Source organism: Macrotis lagotis, chromosome 3 (assembly GCF_037893015.1).
Source record: "Macrotis lagotis isolate mMagLag1 chromosome 3, bilby.v1.9.chrom.fasta, whole genome shotgun sequence".
Classification (NCBI taxonomy): domain Eukaryota; kingdom Metazoa; phylum Chordata; class Mammalia; order Peramelemorphia; family Peramelidae; genus Macrotis; species Macrotis lagotis.
This window is the reverse complement of record NC_133660.1, coordinates 175,602,467-175,621,805: the sequence shown is the minus strand read 5'-3', so window position 1 is coordinate 175,621,805 and position 19,339 is coordinate 175,602,467. Positions and strand designations below refer to the sequence as shown.

The 19,339-nt window shown below is 35.1% G+C and overlaps 1 protein-coding gene across 3 annotated transcripts in view; it reads left to right on the top strand.

Moving 5' to 3' along the window:
- N4BP2 (NEDD4 binding protein 2) overlaps nucleotides 1-19,339 on the top strand; it is an 81,508-nt gene that overhangs the window by 12,865 nt on the left and 49,304 nt on the right. For 2 of the 3 annotated variants that reach the window (XM_074229593.1, XM_074229592.1), the window contains exons 3-4: nucleotides 6,870-7,203; nucleotides 10,178-11,372. In XM_074229593.1, coding sequence (XP_074085694.1) covers nucleotides 6,978-7,203; nucleotides 10,178-11,372 — 1,421 coding nt within the window. In that variant the 5' untranslated portion in view covers nucleotides 6,870-6,977. The remainder of the gene's footprint in view (nucleotides 1-6,869; nucleotides 7,204-10,177; nucleotides 11,373-19,339) is intronic. The other variant, XM_074229594.1, reaches the window with a different exon arrangement.

Here is a 19,339-nt window from a genome sequence, read left to right as displayed (position 1 = left end):
ATTTGTGTAACATCTACTATGTACTATTGAGCTATAGGTGCTGTTGAAGTTTTAATGAAGAAGATATGTGATCTCCTGTATATCCTCAAGGAATTTATACAAGTTAGATTTAACAACTGTGAAAAGAAAACAAGGTAGTAAGTAAAGGTTATGAGTGTTAATTACATTTGAGGCAAAAAAAAAGTGATCAGTTAGAGCTGAGGGAGTCATCAAAAGGTAGAGGTGAGATTAAGCTGGTTTTTGAAAGTGAATATGCCCAGCAGAAGATCTGCCAGGAATAAATCTCAATGTCAGGCAGAAGGGAAAACCAAGACCCAGGTCATTAATGAATAGTGGCTATTTTGAGCCACTTTTGAACTAGGATGAATTTAAAGACCCCTTTAAGCAATTCATCCTGGGGTCCTCAACTGAGAGGTATGGGCACTGTGGGAGAGGGCTTGTTCAACATTTTCTAACTGCTCAGTTGCAATAACGATGCAAATGAGGAAAGATGGGAAGTAGCCAGTTAAGATGGCAAATAGATATTGGGAGGTGGAAGGGTCACCAGGGATAGTTGGGAGAAACCAGCTAACTTAAGTAATTATGCCTTCTTGGGGCCTTGTCACTGAATCAGATGTTCAGATGGAGGTGGTAATGGTTTGACTCCAAAGGTGTTTTTGCAGCTTTCCCCTTTCTTTTATACAGGAAAAAAATCTCATTTCTGATGATCTGTTACTTTCTATTAGAGATCTTGGATTTTAGATTTTTGATCATTATCATTAGTTGATGGGTCACAGGAAGGAGAGAGGTTCTAACTCAAATTTAAGCTCTGATTTACTCTGATTCCAAAGTCAATGCTTCTTCCACTGGTCTGTGATAGGCCAATACAACATTTGGCTTAGTCTTTCTAGAGTCAATGGAATTAAAAAAAAAAATCTTAATTTAAACTTGATCCTAGATATTTGATAATCTTAGATAAAGATTTCTGGAGGACCTTTAGTCAGTTGCAGGAACAAGTTCCCTTTCTGGCAGAAGTGTGATTGTATTTTCATTACTAAAGAAAATGTAGAAAAATAAAATGTTTGCAGATATTTTCTTGAAACTTAATTTTTCATTTTAGACCTTGAAGACTATGTGAATAAACAATTAGTACAGAACAAAGAGCCCCACCATAAAGTTTTTATTGGAAACAAAATAATATAAGGAAGTTATTGGGGAGTTGGAGGAGTGGAAATAGGCTGAAAGGATCAAATTGGCAACTAATTTGTTACTTACAATAACTGATTTTTTGAAATAACAAATATGTTTAAGAAAGTTAAGAAAGAGTATGGTCTGTCCTTCCTCCTGCCTGTTATGATATTTTGGGGAGATAAATGCTGGGAAAAACCAGAGTATAGATGCAACCTAATTATACTTTTGTACCCAGGGTATTTTCCAATTTGAAGTGACAGTGGAAGGATTGCAGGATATTAAATAAAGTATTTGAGTTTGAAGCCTGGTTCTCCCACTTAATACTTTTTGTGTTAGGTAGGCTAATATTGTTTTAGGTAGGGTTAGTTAGGTAGGTTTTAATATTAGCCAACTACAGCTCAGACTATTGCTGCAGAGGAGATTATTAAATTTTCAGACTCAGAGTTTGTACTTCAGAAAGCAGATTATGGTTAATTATTTTGCATAAGTTTTTTGATTAGTAAATTTTATTTATTTTTCTAATTACATGCAAAAATAGTTTTCAAAATTCATCCTTTTGCAAGCTTTTGAGTTCCAGTTTTCTACTACTCTCTTGCCTCCCCCCTCCCCATGGCAGCGAACAATCTGAGATAGGTTGTACATTTATAGTTGTACATTTATAATTGTATAATGACATATTTCCATATTTGGCATGTTGTGAAAAAAGAATTAGAACTAAAGGGGAAAAAAAATCATGAGAGAGAAGGAAACAACAAAAGAAATTTAAAAAAGTGATATAGTTTGCTTTGCTCTGCATTTAGACTCCATAGTTTTTCCCCTGGATTTGGATAGCATTTTTCCATAACAGAGTCTCTCAGGATTGTCCTCGATCACTTTTTTTAGTTTTTTTTTTTTTTGCAAGGCAATGGGGTTAAGTGTCTTGCCCAAGGCCACACAGCTAGGTAATTAATGTCTGAGGTCGAATTTGAACCCAGGTACTCCTGACTCCAGGGCTGGTACTCTAGTCACTGCTCCACCTAGCTGCCCTGATTGTCCTTGATTACTGAACTGCTGAAAGGAGCTGTGTCCATCATAGTTGATTATCTCACAATGTTCTTTATTAATAGGTATGATGTTCTCTTGTTTCTGCTTACTTCACTCAGCATCTGTTCCTGGGAGTCTTTCCAGGCTTTTCCAAAGCATTGGCTTGTTATTTCTTTAAGAAACACTAGCTGTGAAAATTGCTTCCGTTTTCTGCATTCCTTTTAGTCTTGGTTGCATTGGTTTTATTTGTGCAAGAACTTTTTTCTTTCTCTCCATCCTATTTTCCCTCCACTTCTACTTTCCTTTTTCCTTTCCCCTTATGCCTCCTCATCAATATTTTGCTTTTGACTGCTGCCTGCTTCACATTATCCTTTCCCCCTTTCCCTTCTTTCCTTTAGGTTAGGATAAATTTCTTAACCTATTTGGGGATTTGAGCCAAATTTTTTTGAGTGTAATACCCTTCCCTTCTTTCACTCTACTCTAATAGGTTCTTTTGTGCCTCTACATATGTTGTTAATTATCCTCTAATGCTTCTTCTGCCTTCTCCCAGTATAAACCTGTTTTCATGTCTTAATTGCTTTATACCTGCCTTGTACCCACACACTCTGTCAAAGTATGCTTCTTTCAACTATCCTGATAGAAATAGAACCCTCATGAGCTAAAGTATAATCACATCTTGATCAATTTAAATTCACATCCTCTGTCTAAGTACTCTGCCTTCAGTTATCCCAATAGAAATAACTATACCCTTTTTGTCTAATATGTTCTTTTCAACCTATCTTGAGAGAAAAGCAATTTTCAAGAGTTAAATGTATTCTCTTCCCATTTAGTCTTATTGACTAACTTTTTTTTCCTTAATCTTATTGACTAATTTTTTTTCTTTCCATTTACTTTTTTTATGCATCTTTTGAATCTTGTATTTAAAGATGAAATTTTCTGTTCAGTTCTTATCTTTTTAATCAGGTAAGTTTGAAAGTCCTCTATTTCATTGAAAATCCATCTTTTCCCCTGCATTTTGCAGGATAGTTGATTTCTTAATTATAATCCAATTTCTTTTGCCCTCCAGAATATGATCTCTGATCCTTTAATGTTGAAGCTGATAAGTTCTTTGTAATCCTTATTGTGTCTCCCTGGTATTTATATTGATTCTTTTTGACAGCTTGCAGTATTTTCTCCTTTAGTTAAGAATTCTAAAATACTCCTTGGAGTTTTTATTTTTGGGATCTCTTTCTGGGGGTGATATATGGATTGTTTTATCTACTTGTTTTATGATATTAGGGTAGTTTTTCTTTATGATACTGTTCAGGCTTTTTCTCTGTTCATAGCTTTCAGGTAGATGAATAATTCTTAAATTATCCCTTCTGGATTTATTTTCCAGGTCAGTTGTTTTTCCTAAGAAATTCTTTATATGTTTTCTTTTTTTTTTTTTCAGCATTTTGGGCGTCATAGTTTTATTTTCTTGAATTAGCTTTTTGTGTTTACTTTTCCATTTGGTCAATTTTACTTTTTTAATTTTTATTTAAGGCAGTGGGGTTAAGTGACTTGCTTTCAAGGTCACATTTGAACTCAGGTCCTCCTGACTCCAGGGCTGGTGCTCTATCCACTGTGCCACCCAGCTGCCCCTATTTTTTGATGAGAAAAATCTAGTTGGTCAGTTTTATTTTCTGATGAGTTACATTTCTTTTCCAGTGGGCCACTTTTATTTTTAAGACAGCTGATTTCTTTTTCCATTTGACCATTTAAAGGTAGTTTTCTTAATCTTTCATAATTCTCCTATATGACTTTCATTTCTTTTCTCCATTTTTTCTTCTTCTCTGCTTTGACTTTTAAAATTCTTTTTGAGCTCTTCCAAGAGGTCTTTTTTGGATTTGAGACCCTTTGAGACTTTACATGTAGGCATTTTGCCAATGCCTTCCTCTTCTGTGTTGATATATTTTATCATCTCAGAATAGTAGCTTTTTATAATTTGTGCTGTTTTTTTGTCTTCTTTTTTTCTCATTTTGATTATTGGACTCTGTTCCTGGGGCAAAAGGGGTACAGGCACAAGCTTTTTGTACTGGAACTAGAGGTCTTATCCTTGGCTTACCACTTGCCTATGGCATTGAAGGTGCTAGTGGTTTGTAGGCTAACCTAGTCCTGCCTGTTGCACCAGTGTTCCTGGGGCTCAAACTTTGCTTCTCTGCTGGCCACTGAACCTGGACCTGAGCCTGGGCTGTGGCCAAAGCCTCCTACTGACTTTCTAGTTCTCCTGCCTATGCTGGGTTATACTCCCCCTTTACCCCAGTGAAACGGAAGTTCCTCCATGATATCTTGAGTTAATAACTTGTTGCATAGTTGTTTTTGTAGTTTCTGTCACTTTACAGTCTGTTTAGAGGTTTGATTCAAAGTTGTTTGGGAAAGGCTCCAGGAGCTTCCTAGCTTTGCATCACCATCTTGGCTGTGCCTCAGAAAGTCCAACAGATTATGTTTAATTATTTATCAGAATATTCCTGTGTTAGGACTAGAAAGCCTTGAAGGGTTCCTTCTATCTAACTCTAAATCTGTGATTTTAACTTTAAAAAAATTATTGCACATTCTGATTTTGAATATCAAGTCATAGGAGAAAGTTAAATATTCATAGCTAGTGAAGAATCAGTTATTGATAGTTATGTTTAATTTGTGAGTCTTGATGAATAATATCTGGTGCATTTTCCAGGTTGCTATTTTAGTGACACACTATCCATACCTAAAACTAAAGAAAGAAGCCTGAATTACTTTTATTTTTGCTTTCTTCTGAAAGACTACCAGGATATTTGCTTCTCCAAGATACTGGAGAATCAAAGAAGAGGTATTTTTTTTTTTTGACATGCATACTTTGTCCCCTGAGGCAGAGTCATAGGAAAAACTAAATATCTTACACAATGTTTTTAATTTTTTGAAATGCTGGTTTGTCATTTCAGCTACCCTGTGAGACAGGTTGGTTCTTGTTTTAACAGATGAAGATGTTGAAGCAAGAGAAGTCAGGTGATTTGCTTTGGTCAGAGAGCTAATAGCTGAATTGGAAGCCAGAGCTTGTCTCAGTTAGATTATACTATTTATTGATATTATCTATAAAATATATAAATGTTGAACTATAGTAATATTCTTGATCTTTTCATTTAGGTTGCTGAAAAGCTATCTGCATTACTATTTTTTCAGTAATGCTGTGAATAAATTCTTTTTTTTTTGCATTTTTCCATTCAAGACATAAAGGATTTTCTCTAAATTGCTCTTCATATAACAATAAAAATGAGCTGTACTAAAGGATATATTTTAATGTTTTAATTAAATTGATGGTGGTTATTTTAGAGATATACCTATGTACTTCAGGTTACTAGAACAATTGCTTCTAGATAAGTTTAGAGAAGTTTGAGCAGAGAAGGTGTATTTGAAAAAAAAGTCTGCCTTTAGAATTATTATTACAATCAGATTACTTCCTTGGAGAGAAGAAAAATTTGGATCTCAAAATTTTACAAAAATAAATGTTGAAAGCTATTTTTACATGTAATTAAAAAAACCCCAAAATAGTATTAAATTAAAAGAAAACACTTATATTATTTTTTTTGCAACCTATTTTCTTTTTTTTTTTTTCAGTTTTTTTTTTTTGCAAGGCAATGGGGTTAAGTGGCTTGCCCAGGGCCACACAGCTAGATAATTATTAAGTGTCTGAGTCTGCATTTGAACTGACTCCAGGGCCGGTGCTCTATCCACTTGCCACCTAGCTTCCCCTGCCACCTATTTTTACCTGAATTTGAAATCAGGTTATGATAATGGGCAACCATCATATAAGAAATCAAGAAAGTTTTTTTTTTAAATCTCAATTGTAACAACAGTACAGGCTAGAAAAAATAAATCAACTCTTTGACAGTTTCTGAAAATTTATTCCTCATTCTACACATACAGATTTCACCTCTTTGCCATGAAATGAAGCAGGCTTTATTTACCATTAATCCTATGAGGTTGAGTACTGCTGCTGTTGATTATTGCATTCATACAAGTTCTGACATCTTTCAGGATTGTTTCCCTTTGCACTATTATAGTTATTATGTAAATTGTTCTCCTAGTTTTACAGGTTTTCCTCTATCATTTTAATTCAGATTTCTCAGAAATCTTTTTTCATTTTATATAACACTATGAATATTCTTATTTCCAGTTTGTCCATTCTTCCCATAATCAGTTGAAATCCCTTTTTCTTTCCAACTCTTTGCTGGTTAAATACTAGTAAAAAACTTTATATCTGTGGGATTTTTTTCCTTCTTGAGATATGTTTTTTGTGGTTTTACTGGGTCATAGAAGTGATTTTTCTAGGGTTGGCATCATTTTCACTAATAGTACATTATTGTTTCTTATCTTTCCACTGCCTCTCCAATAGTTAACTTTTTTGTCTTTCATCATCTTGTAAAGCCTTCTAATTCTTTTTTTGTGATATAGAGCTTTTTTCATATTGGTAGCTCCCATTTCTTAAAAAAATGCTGTTTCATGTTTTTTGAACATTTGTCTATTGGAGAATATGTCTCTGTTCTTGCTATAAAAGGCATCCCAATTGTTTCTTGATAGTGTGAAAGTTAGTAAAACTGCAAGTGCCTGAGATTTAAGAAATAAAGTTGCAGTTATCCAATCTATCCAGTAATTCTTTTTTTTTTTTCAATATACCTTAGGCCCTGTTACTACTGGATTATGCAACTTACTTGGCCCTGTTTCCTCTGAGAAATGACTTAAATATCATTCAACTTGAATAAGAAAGGAACTGATTTTTAGAAAGCAGAATGCCAAGGAAAAGGAAAAATCTTGGTGGAAGTCCTGCTAGGAAGTCTCTGAATACAGTAGAGGATGTTGCATCCAATATTGCTCATCGTGAGGAGCTGTCAAGTCTTCCTACACCACCTCAGCCAAGTGTTGACAAAGAGAAACTCTTAAACAGCTTGTCAGAGATGTTTTCTGACTTGGATCCTGATGTAGTTTATTTGATGCTTTCAGAATGTGATTTCAAAGGTGAGAAAAACGAACAATTTTGAGTTATTTGTACTTTATTCTTATCTTTCCCTAATAGTAGTGAGTATTGAAGAAATTTATTTATTGACAGTACTTTTAAAGATTCTATATGTCAGAATTATTTTCATAAGGAAATTAGATTTGGTTTGAGAAACTGCCATTGGAAATGTTATCTAGAAAAAAAATTGAGAAGTTTGGGAAGAGAGAAATCTGTTTTTATAATGGATGAGCCCAATTTTACTGTGATAAGTATTGCAAAGCGCAAACTATAGTTTTTTGCTTCCCAGCATAGTAACTAGAAAGAATCAAGGAGAAAATGAGTTATTAGCATTCAGAATTCTATAAATGTTCATTTAACTCACTCAGTTCAAGGAACCATTTACATGTAGACATATGTTGTTTCCTAATTTAAAAGTCACATTAATGCAAAACTCCATAAATTAAATATTGTGAGAGGAGGTTAAACTGTATTTGAAATGAACAGGCAATTCATAATCACATTTCTCAAGACAAGGACTTAGTGTTAAATATAAATCCATAATCAATCAACCAACATTTCTAAAGCGTCTGCTTTGGGCAGAGCACCATGTTATATACTACAGATACAGAGACAAATGCAACAGTTGTAGAGTTTGTAGAGAAGCTTTACAAACCCATGTAAAATACTTGCAAGACAGTGGAATGTCAATCTGAGGGGAAGAGGGTACCAGCATTTGAGAACAGGAAGGAGGTATTTGAGCAAAATTTTCAAGAAATTAGGGTTTTAAGAGGTGAGAACATGAGGGAATGCATTACAGGCTTGGTGGACAGACAGTACAAAAGGGTGAAGGTGGAGAGGGATGCATTGTCCTGTGAGGAGGCCAATTAGTTGGTCCATGAAGTTTGGAAAGGATTGTCAGAATGAACAGAGGAACTTATATTCCAACTGAGAGTCATTGAGGGACAGTGACACGATCAGATCTAAGCTTTAGGACAATCACATTGGCAACTGTGTGTGGTACATGGATTAGAAATGAGTGACCACTTGGGGAGCCGTTTCAGTTGTTCAGAGAAGAGCCTAGGGTGCTGGCTTTGTTAGTAGAAAAAAGGGAAAACATTGTGGAGGCAAAAACAAGCTTCATCAACTGATAGGCTATATAGAATGTGGGATAAGGATGACTCAAGATACTGGGTAGGTTGTGAACCTGGTGACTGGAAGAATTCTCATGGTGTCTTACAGAAATAGTGAATTTTGGAAAGGAGATGGCTTTACAGGGAAAAATTTTGAGTGTGAGATGCCCACATGCAGTATGTAGTTGGGAGATAGAAGACCAGACCTCAGGGGAGAGTTCAGAACTGTATCTTTAGATCCAGCAATTATCCACTTAGACATCTTAATTAACCCCAAGGAGCTGATAGGTCATCAAGTGAGAGTATAGAGAGAGAGAGAATAAAAAGAGGACCCAGGACAGAACTCACTCTCTAATGAGTGAGTGTAGAATACATGAGCAGCAAAAAAAAGATTTAGAAGGAGTGGTCATGCAGGTAGGAGGAAAACAAAGAAAATAGTTTCACAGAAACACAGAGTGGAGTGACTGCAGGCAGAGGTGGGGCATTAGTCAAATTCTAGAAGGGGTGAGGTTGGGGGCAGTTGGGTTGCACAGTGGATAGAGCACCAGTCCTGGAGTCAGGAGGACCCGAGTTCAAATGTGGCCTCAGACACTTAATAATTACCTAGCTGTGTGACCTTGGGCAAAGTCATTCAACCCTATTGCCTTGCAAGAGGGTGGGGGGGGATGAGGATTGAGAAAAAATCAGATTTGACTGGTAACTTTGAAGACTATTTCAGTTGAATGATGATTTTGAAACCCAGATTGCAAAGATTTAAACAAGGCACACAAACATCTATTAAGTACTCACTACATGATAGGCATTGTGTTCAGGGACTGTCCTTGCCTTCAAGGAGCTTGCCTTCCAATAGTAAAGACAACATATAGGAAGCTGAAAAGTGATGAGTTGGGGAGGGGCAGAAGAGAAGGTACCCTTTTGCAAGAGCTTTGGTGGGGATGGAGAGGGAAAAGGGTGTTAAAATCTGGAGAGAGAATAGTCAAGATGGGATTGGAGCAGGATAGGCCTGAGGCAGGCATCTCCCCCAAAATGGAGATCTCAGAAGAACCTAACCAAATGAGAAACAGAGGCTGGGGGTGTGCTGGTGTCAGATGGCAGCTGAGGGAAAGATGAGTCAAAACTCAGAGGGGGAACGAGACAGAGGAAAAGGAAGTGAAGCAATGGCTCTAGGAGTTTGTCTTTAAAATGGAGGAGAAATATTACTAGAGGAATGAAAGAGTAGTATTTTTTCCTAGAAGTTATAGGTATGTTTTACTAATTTGAAATTTATAATAATTCAGTCTGAATTAGGTTAAAGTTTTAGCTTTAGTTGTTGATAATATAAATAAATTTTTATTTTGGAGTAACAAAATACTTTAGAATAAAATTTTCTAGATAATCTTAAATGCTTTAAAAATTTTGAAGTCATTTTCTAAGGTTATAAGATGCATTGAAATAATCATAATAAAATATTAATGAAACAGTATCTTATAGTGGAAAGAACAGTGGATTTGGAATCAGGAGGATCATGTAAGTAGAATACATTAGCTATTTGACTGTGAACAAATCATTTAACCTTTCTCATTCTTTTTTTCTTCTCTGTAAAATGAGGATATATAATAAGGCATTTGGCATTTATATGCCTTATGGGGCTGTTGCAAACCCATCTAATGCTAAATTATTACAAAACTCACACAGCATGATATATTGAGTGCAGGAGTTGAGTCCAGAGGGACCAGTTCAAGTCTTGTCCTAAACATTTATTGTCAAGTTTAGCATCATTTTCCTTACCTGTAAAATGACGGAGTTTCCTCCCAGCTCTAACTCTGTCATCTATTTGCAATTTTTGTCCTGATCATGATGTTTTTATCCTTTTCTTTATGAACAGTTGAAAATGCTATGGATTGTCTCTTAGAACTGTCCACTGGTGCCAAAGGAAGGCCAGCTTCTAAAAGCTTAATATTGGAGTCAGTGTCATCACCACTTGCTTTTGTTAATCAGCATCTTGCTGAAGGAAATGAAATGAACGAAAAATGTCCTCAGGTAGAAAATGAAGACAGTTCCCAAGCAGCCGATGCATTCTCTGATATGCGACTTACTGAAGACTTGGATTTCTTAATCCAAAATGCATTTGAGAAATTGAATTATGCTTCTAATGACCAAGTGTCTACACAGTCACTTTTGCCTTTGGAAAACAATTTTGGTGACACCAGTAACAGTGGAAGGAGTTTTTCTCTGAAAAAAACAGAAATTGAGACTGAAACAATTGAAAATTCTTCTGTGTTAAGTTCAGAACATTTAACTTTACATTCAGATTTGAGCAAGTCCAGAAATTGTAAAAAGGATGCTCTACGGCCATTAACAAATAGCAGTCCTATGGATACCCAGATGAATAGCTTTTTCACTCAACCAAATGACTCTCCAGTGGTGTATGTTAACCCCAGTCAAAATCAGAATGCGCCTCCTTCTGATACCCAGAATTTTGGATGTCCGCCTTCTCAAACCTGTGCACGTGTGGGTACAAATGAATTAAGGACTTCTGTTAATGTCCAGCTTTCAGATCAGACAGAAAATGGAGCAGGTACCTGTGGGGATCAGAATGGTGTTTCTGTCCCTGATTTGTTTACACAATCCAAAGGATTTGGTTTCAAGCCACAAAATCATGCAGAACTACCACCACCAGGAAGTGATTTCAGCTTTTGCCCTGCAATGCCACCATTGCCAACCCCACCTGTGCTACCACAAGCTTCCTGGAATCCTATGGCTTCTGCCTTTGAGCCTTTCCAAGGGATTCGCAGCTTCATTGCTCCAGTTGCAGCCAGTCCTCAGCCAGTGATCTCTGTTTTTGACTACTGTGAAACTGGAAGAGTCTGTGCGTCTCTGCCACCCCCTGTTCTTTTTGGGACCTGGGATAGAAATGCTTCCCTGCCTATGCCAGTGGCGTGGAGAAATCAAGATGGAAATCCTTACCAAGCACAAGAGCCTTCTGCCTCTCATACCGTTCGAAGAAAAACTCCTTACGTAGGTCAAACACTTGTACTACTCAGAGGGCTTCCAGGATCTGGGAAATCCTTTTTGGCAAGGTACAATGTTTCTTGTTAAGTACCCAGAATGAATAGAATATGATAGCTTGAGTATTTATACTATCTTCCTAATGATTATTTCTATATTAGCTATTTCTTTTTTTATTTCTAGGTTTTTACGAGGCAATGGGGTTGAGTGGCTTGCCCATGGTCACACAGCTAGGTCATTATTAAGTGTCTGAGGCCGGATTTGAACTCAGGTACTCCTGACTCCAGAGCCGGTGCTCTGTCCACTGCGCCACCTAGCTGCCCCCATATATTAGCTATTTCTTGTCAAAAATCTTCATTTTTTTTTTGAATACTTATTCTTCTAACACTGTTTGTACCTAATCACGTTTTTTCCTCTAAATGCTTTTACCAGACTTCCTCAACTTTCTTTTGAAGGACAAAAAAGCATGAAGAATATGTGATGGTTCCAAGATTCTGAGCCTAGGGTTTATTGTAAATGTCATTAGCAAAAATAGGGAGGTTGATGGGCAGTATTATAGTTCAGTTTTAGTCAAATAAATGCTTGCTTTAGAGCTAGCCCTCTGCTAAACTGTCTATATGACTAGAAAAAGAAAGTCTCTGCTATGAAAGAATTCAGACCAATTGGGGGAGACAAGTTAATAATTTAATGAATATAAAGTCAAGACATACCTAACTGACAAATGTTTTTTAGTCTTATTCAAAGACCTCTATTGAGGGAAAATCCATTGCTGATGAAAGCAAATCATTCCAATTCGCTTTATGCTAGGAATTTTTTCTTAACATTTTTGTGAATCTAATATTCCCCATTACCCTTGCTAATCCTGAAGATTCTGGAAGGAATTTGTCATTTTATTTTCCAAATCTTTTCTGCTTTCCTCTTAACTGATTCTTCCATGATCTTGAGGTATTTTTACTATCCTGATTATTATCTGTTAGTTCTCCAGCTTATGAATATCTTTCCTAAAATGGAGTGTCAGAATTGAACACAATATTCCCTATATGGCCTGATTAGAGCAGAGTACTGGGGGACCTTCCCCTCTTTGGGGGATTTGAATTTTCTCTTTTAGTGTAACCTGAGATTGAATAAACTTTCTTAGATGTTTTATCTCACTGGCACATCTCAAGGAATGGAATACTTCTAAAACATTCAGATCTCTCCACTTTTCCCCCCTGAATTTATGAACTTGATTTTTTTGAACCCAGACATGAGACATTTGTCCTTATTAAATATTTTATTTTTATTAGATCACAGTTAATGCTGTTGAGAACTTTGTGAATCCTATGTTTGTAATTCAGTACATTAGCTCTTCCTCCTAGCAATGTTATTTGATAAGCATGTTTGTTATCTATGCCTTTATTTAAAATATTGATTTAATTTTAACCAGCAAAGGGCCAAACACTAGGGTTTACACTAGAAGCTCTTTCCAGATCAAATCATCAGTGACTATTCTTTGGGTCTGATCAGTCAGCATTCCTAAATCTGCCTAATTTTATCATTGTCTAGTTAACATTCAGTTCTCTGTCTTGTTCACAAAGATGAGTATATTTTTCAGATATTTTGCAGAAACCTGGGAAAACTAAACATCATTATCCCTTAGTATTTCTGTAAAAAGGAAATTAGGGTTAGCACAATATGTAAACTTAAATAAAGTTTTATTAATGCCTCTTTTTTTTTATCATAGGCATTTTGGCTATTTATGTCCTCTCTGTCTTTTAAAAAGAAAATCATGACTTGTTTTTGCTGAAGCTATATGGAAGTCAAACTGATGACCAATTCTAGTTTCTTTCCTGTTTTGGTGCATTTGCTTTTCTCCATCTTGCTCTTATTCTCTACAACTGTTCACTGTAGAGTTCATTGACTGGAGGTTTACAGTCACATCTGCCAGGTCTTTAGTTCACAAGGATTTAGTTCATCTGGACCTGGTGCCTCTTACTGTCTCCTTACTTATAAATGTTCTCTTTGTTCTATTTGTTTTGTCCTTTTTTCCTTATCAGAAAAGACAGGAAAAGAATAAAGATTCAGAAGCTCTATCTTCATACATTTTTAGTTCATTATCTTTCCATGCACCCCACACAGTAGTTTCATGTTTTTCCTTTTTTTTTTTTGCAATATAGATTGTTGTTTTTTAAAATCCATTTTAGTGACTTTATTGCTTTTTTTCAACTGTCTCAGTTTATTCTGAACTCTAGCTCTGTTTTCATAGAATGGGTTGTTCTCTGATATTTCCTGTTATATGACTAGTTGTTTTAATTCAGGGCATCTATTTTATTTATTTAGTTTCAGAAAGCTCTGGTTTTGTTCAGACAATTTTATATTATTTTCCTTAAGGGTTTTTGGAATTTCATTCTTGAGAATTATCCATCTGCCTCGATTTGACTTCCTCTGAAGAATTTTAAATCATAAGAGTCCTACTTTGAAATCTGTTCTCCCAAGATCTTAGGTGCATCAACAATAGTTCTAGAAAATAGTCAATGAAATATAACTCTCCTCAGCAGAGAGGCAGGAAACATGATTTAGCAGAATGCTGTATGTAGTATCATATGTAGTCACTATATTGAGAATTTTTGCTAAGGTCTTCTTTGCTACAAGAAAGAATTCTCTTTGAAGGATGGGTATCCAATTTGGTATCCAGAAAGAATTGATACAAAAAATTACAAAATTAGTCAACAAAATTTGTTTTTCCTTCATTGTTATTCTTTTTTCTTTTTTTCAAATTTTTCGTTTATTTAAGACAATGGGGTTAAGTGACTTATCCAAGGTCACATAGACAGGTAATTATTAAGTGTCTGAGGTTGGATTTGAACTCAGGTCCTCCCACTACTCCACCTAACTGCCCCATTGTTATTCTTTTTTTATTTATTAATGTTCATTTAAACATTTTTGAGTTCTAAATTCTCCTTCCCGTCTCTTTCCCACCTATTGAGAAAGCAAGCAATATGATACCCATTATACAGAAGTCATGCAAGACATTTTCATGTTAACCTTGTCACAGAAAAAGCAAAAAGTAAAGAAAGTGAAAAACATCCTTCAATCTGTATTTAAGAGTTTATCAGTTCCCTCTCTTTGAAGATGTTTAGTGTTTTTTCTTTCTTTTTTCTTGCATATTTTATTTGTTTTCCAGTTATGTACAATAGTGGTTTCTATGTATAATTTTTTTGATAAGGTTTTGAATTTTACAATTTCTTCCCTTCCCCCCACAGAAGGCAGTCTGATAATCTTTACGTTGTTTCCATGCTCTGCATTGATCAAAATTGAATCTGTTGAGAGTGACCCCCCCCCAACATATCCTTGTAGAAAAAATAAAATATTAGAGGTAGAAAGACAACTTTTTTAAAAAATTGAAGGTAATAATCTTTGGTCTTTGTTTAAACTCCACAGTTCTTTCTCTGGAGACAGATGGTATTCTTTATCACAGATACCCTAAAATTGTCCCTCATTATTGCACTTGATGGAATGATCATCACCCCATGTTGCTGTTAGGGTGTACAATGTTCATCTGGTTCTGCTCATCTTGCTCAGTTTCAATTCATGCAAGTCTCTCCAGGTTTCTTTGAAATTTCATCCCTCCTGGTTTCTAATAGAACACTAGTATTCTATAACATACATAGACCACAGTTTATTTAGCCATTTCCCAATTGATGGACATCCCCTAGATTTCCAATTCTTTGCCATCACAAAGACAGCTGCTATGAATTTTTTGTATAAGTGATGTTTGTTTAGCATTTTTTATAAGAAGTCCTCTGGAATTGCCTTGGATAATTGTATTGATCAGAGTAGCTAAGTCTTTTACCACCCGAGGCCACACAGCTAGGTAATTATGAAGTGTCTGAGGTCAGATTTGAACTCAGGTACTCCTGACTCCAGGGCCGGTGCTTTATCCACTGCACCACCTAGCTGCCCCTCTTTGTCATTTCTTAAAGCACAGTAGTTTTCATCACAGTCATGTACTATAACCAATTAATGGACATCTTTCCAACCTCCAATTTTATGCCACCACAAAAAAGAACAAAAAAAAATTTTCATACAAATGGATACTTTTCTTTTTTTCTTTGATCTCTTTGGGATACAGACCTAGTAGTAGTATTGCTGGATTAAAGGTATGTACAGTTTTATATCCCCCCCAAATTATTTACATTTTATTTTTTTTTAAAAACAAGACAATGAAGTTAAGTGATTTGTCCAAGGTCACACAGCTAGGAAATTATTAATTTTCTGAGGTTGGATTTGAACTCAGGTCCTCCTGACTCCAGGGTTGGTGCTCTATCCACTGTGCCACCTAACTAACTAACCCTAAAATAATTATTTAAAAAGTAATCGGAGTGCTCATTCAAGTTTACCAGGTCACCTCCTTCTCTATCTCAAACTAGCAAATAGTGTTCATTTCCCCAAAATGGAATCATTCACCAGTTCTTCTCTATTAATGAGAACCAGAACTAAAATAGAATTCATCTTTGTTGGTTCAGTTACCTTTTTTGAAAGATAAAGTAAATCATCATTACGGCAAGTCAGTAAACCTAGTTAATTTTGGCAGAGCAAAGACTCTAGCAGATTCCAGATCAAGGACCTATACTATATCTCACATTTTTTATTTCCTGTTCCGTTCTGTTCCCTTCCCTCCCCGTTCCCCCACCCCCACCTTATATCAGTACATTTTTTTGATGATAAATTGCCATGCTTTCCCTTTACTTTGCACCTGAAAGACTAATAGTTTTAAAGAAGTTTATTTTCTCTGTATACATTTTTTTCATCTGTTGAAATTGAGCAAGCTTTGCTTAGCTAACAAAGGAACCACTTAGAAACTTATTTTGGTTACAGTTTCATTTAATAATGATGTATATTTTGTTCTTTTATTTTATATTGTATTATTTTAGCATAGTTTTAGTGTCATTGAGTAAAACAGAATGCTTTGCCAATCCATTTTGTGTCATTCAAAGATCTTTTCTTGTTTTTGTCATAACTATTCACTAGAAATTAAAAGGTGGTATAGTATCTGAGAAAGAATTCAGTCCAGTTCAAGTTGAGATAATGATTTAGAGAGACTGGAGAGCAGAGAATTTAGATAGAATGCAGTCCTTCTGTCTTGAGGTAGCAAGGAGAAGAGCAGTCATTAAAGGTAACAGAAGAAACGGAAAAAAGACCCAAGATAGAACAGTATCATAACACAGAAGCTAGCAGAGATTGTAAGGGGAAAGAGTCATGGTCAGTGATCCCAAATGTAGCACAGACAAGGAAGAAGAGAAATAAGGTCTTTAGATTTGACTCAAAATTGCTCTTTGGTTACTATGAGTAATAAATTGGAAATCTATCACAGAAAAAGGATGGAAATAATAGGTGTGTTAAAAATCCCTTTTTTACAGAGATTTGGCTGGACAAGGAAGTTGTAAAATAGTATGGTAATTGGCATGATTTTATAAAGATAAAAGACATTTTTGAAAGTAAAAGTCAGCTTAGGGAAAAATCTTGAGGAAAAATAAGAGAGAAAGAAGGAAATAAATGAGATAGAATAAAGGAAGGGAAATGAGAGAAGATAGAAAGATCTTCCTTTAAGAAAAATAAAGATCACACACAGAAATATGCAAAATTATTTTTGATTTGATTTGATATAATTTTAATTTAAAATAACCGGGGGTTCTTGTGGCCTTTCTGACAGATGTATACATTTTATTTAATTCCCAAAGAGTAATGCTTACAGAATAGAAGATATTTCAAGAAAAAAATTAGCATAATAGGAAATGAATGAATCAGAGTCATTCCAACTGGCTTTTACTCTGGACAAGGCCAGACTTATCCTTGCCAAAAAACTGTAACCCACCCTCTCTTCTTCAAAAGAAAATTTATTTAATTTTCCAATTATATGTAAAGATAATTTTCAGCATTTATTTTCATTTTTTTTTTTTTTAGGTTTTTGCAAGGCAAATGGGGTTAAGTGGCTTGCCCAAGGCCTCACAGCTAGGTAATTATTTAAGTGTCTGAGACCGGATTTGAACCCAGGTACTCCTGACTCCAGGGCCCATGCTTTATCCACTGCGCCACCTAGCCGCCCCATTTATTTTCATTTTCAAAAAGTTTTCTCCCTCCTCCTTCCTGTTCCCCCCACCCTAAGATACAAGTAATCTGATACAGGTTATACATGTGCAACCATGTTATACATATTTCCATATTAGTCATGATGTGAGAGAAGAATCAGAAAAGAGATCACAAGGGAAACAATGCAAAACAAATTTTAAAAAGTGAAAATAATACATACATATATAAAATTAAATTCAACCATAATGACATACTGATAGTGGCTTTAATTTTTTTTCTAGATTTAATTTTTTTAAATTATTTATGAATTAATTTGTTGAAAACATTTGTGGTAGAGTTACATGTATGTATATGTATAAAGGATTACAGTGGATTTGGACAGGACTTGGAGTCAGGAATATTCATCTTCATGAGTTCAAATCCATTCTCAGATACTTACTAGCTCTGTGACCCTTGGCAAGTCACTTATCTCTATTTGGTGCAGTTTCCTCATCTATAAAATGAGCTGGAGAAGGAAATGGTAAACCATTCCAGTATCTCTGCCAATAAAACTACAGATGAGATCTGGAAGAATCAGACATGAGCAAAATGACTCAACAGAAACAGCAACAAAAGCATACACCATATGTGCCTTGTGATTAGGATCTTAGAACCAATAAATAGTAAAAAATATTGCATACAAGAGAATGATTAGGAAGGATAAATTAAAATGATGAGAGTACAAAGGGTAGTGAATAAAATATAGTTAAATTGAATAAAAAGCAAAAACTTCAGTTTATATATGTGCATATATACATATGTATATAGTAATTTTGTATATTTATATCTAATTTTTTTAAAAAGAAATTTCATTTTAGGATTTGTAGTTCTTAGTTTGGAGTTAAGACTATTAAGCTCAGTGTGGTACATACAGGTTTCCTTAGCAATGTGGCAAAATTCTGTTAGCTAAATATGTGGTACAACATTTCCAATAAGTGAAACCTATTTTTATTTTTTTTAACTTTGATTTTTAAAATTAAACGTGTCCTGTGAAGAAAAATGATGGCCTCCTAACTAAGGGTAAATGAAACCACACTACCTCTGAAACTTCAGTCTCAGGATTCTTTGGATTTAATTCTTAAAAAAGAAATTTGACATGCCTTTGAGGCTACTGCTGACTTTACACTATTCAGGAAGTAGAGAGCTAATTGTTAAGAAAGATTAGCCTCTTATATTTAGAAGCAACAGAAAGAAAATTTAGAATTTAAACCCTTATCATAAGAGTGAGTTTCCTTTGAATGTCAAAATGAATATTTTTCTCTCCAACTTTCACTGTAATCTGACCTTTCTTTCCTATTGACCTTTCCTCAGTATTCTTAGATTTTTTTTGGTAATATAAGCCATTTCATTATCTCTGCCTTGACTTCTACTTGGTCTTCTTATTCTTTGACCAGCGGTACAATCACTTTTCAGCCTCTAGTCCTGGTTCACTTTCATTTCACATCCCCCTAAGTTTAGATTTCCCAGCCACTTTTTCTCTGTACTCCTTTGCAGATGTCATGGCTTCAGTTACCATTTCTAAGCAGGAGTCTCTCTGCCCTAAGCTTCTGGCATAACATTTACAATTATCTTCCCAGAAACCTATACATAGAATACAACACTTTCAAAACTGTTTCCCCTTCTCATCCCTTTCCTCCAATAAAACTTGTTCCATTTCCAAATCTCCCTTTTTCTTTCTTTAAAAAATTAATTTATTTTTAACATTAAAAAATTTTTTGAGTTTCAAATTCTCTCACTCCAGTCCTTCCCTTCCCATGGCAAAGGCTAGTAGTGTACCAGTTATATATGGGAAATCATGCAAAACATTTCCATAAATATATTGTGAGCAAAAGCAAGAAAAATAAAATGAGAAAATTATACTTCAATTTGTACTGAGTTTATCACTCACGGGAAGTAGATGATATTTTTTCATCATTAATACTTTTGAATT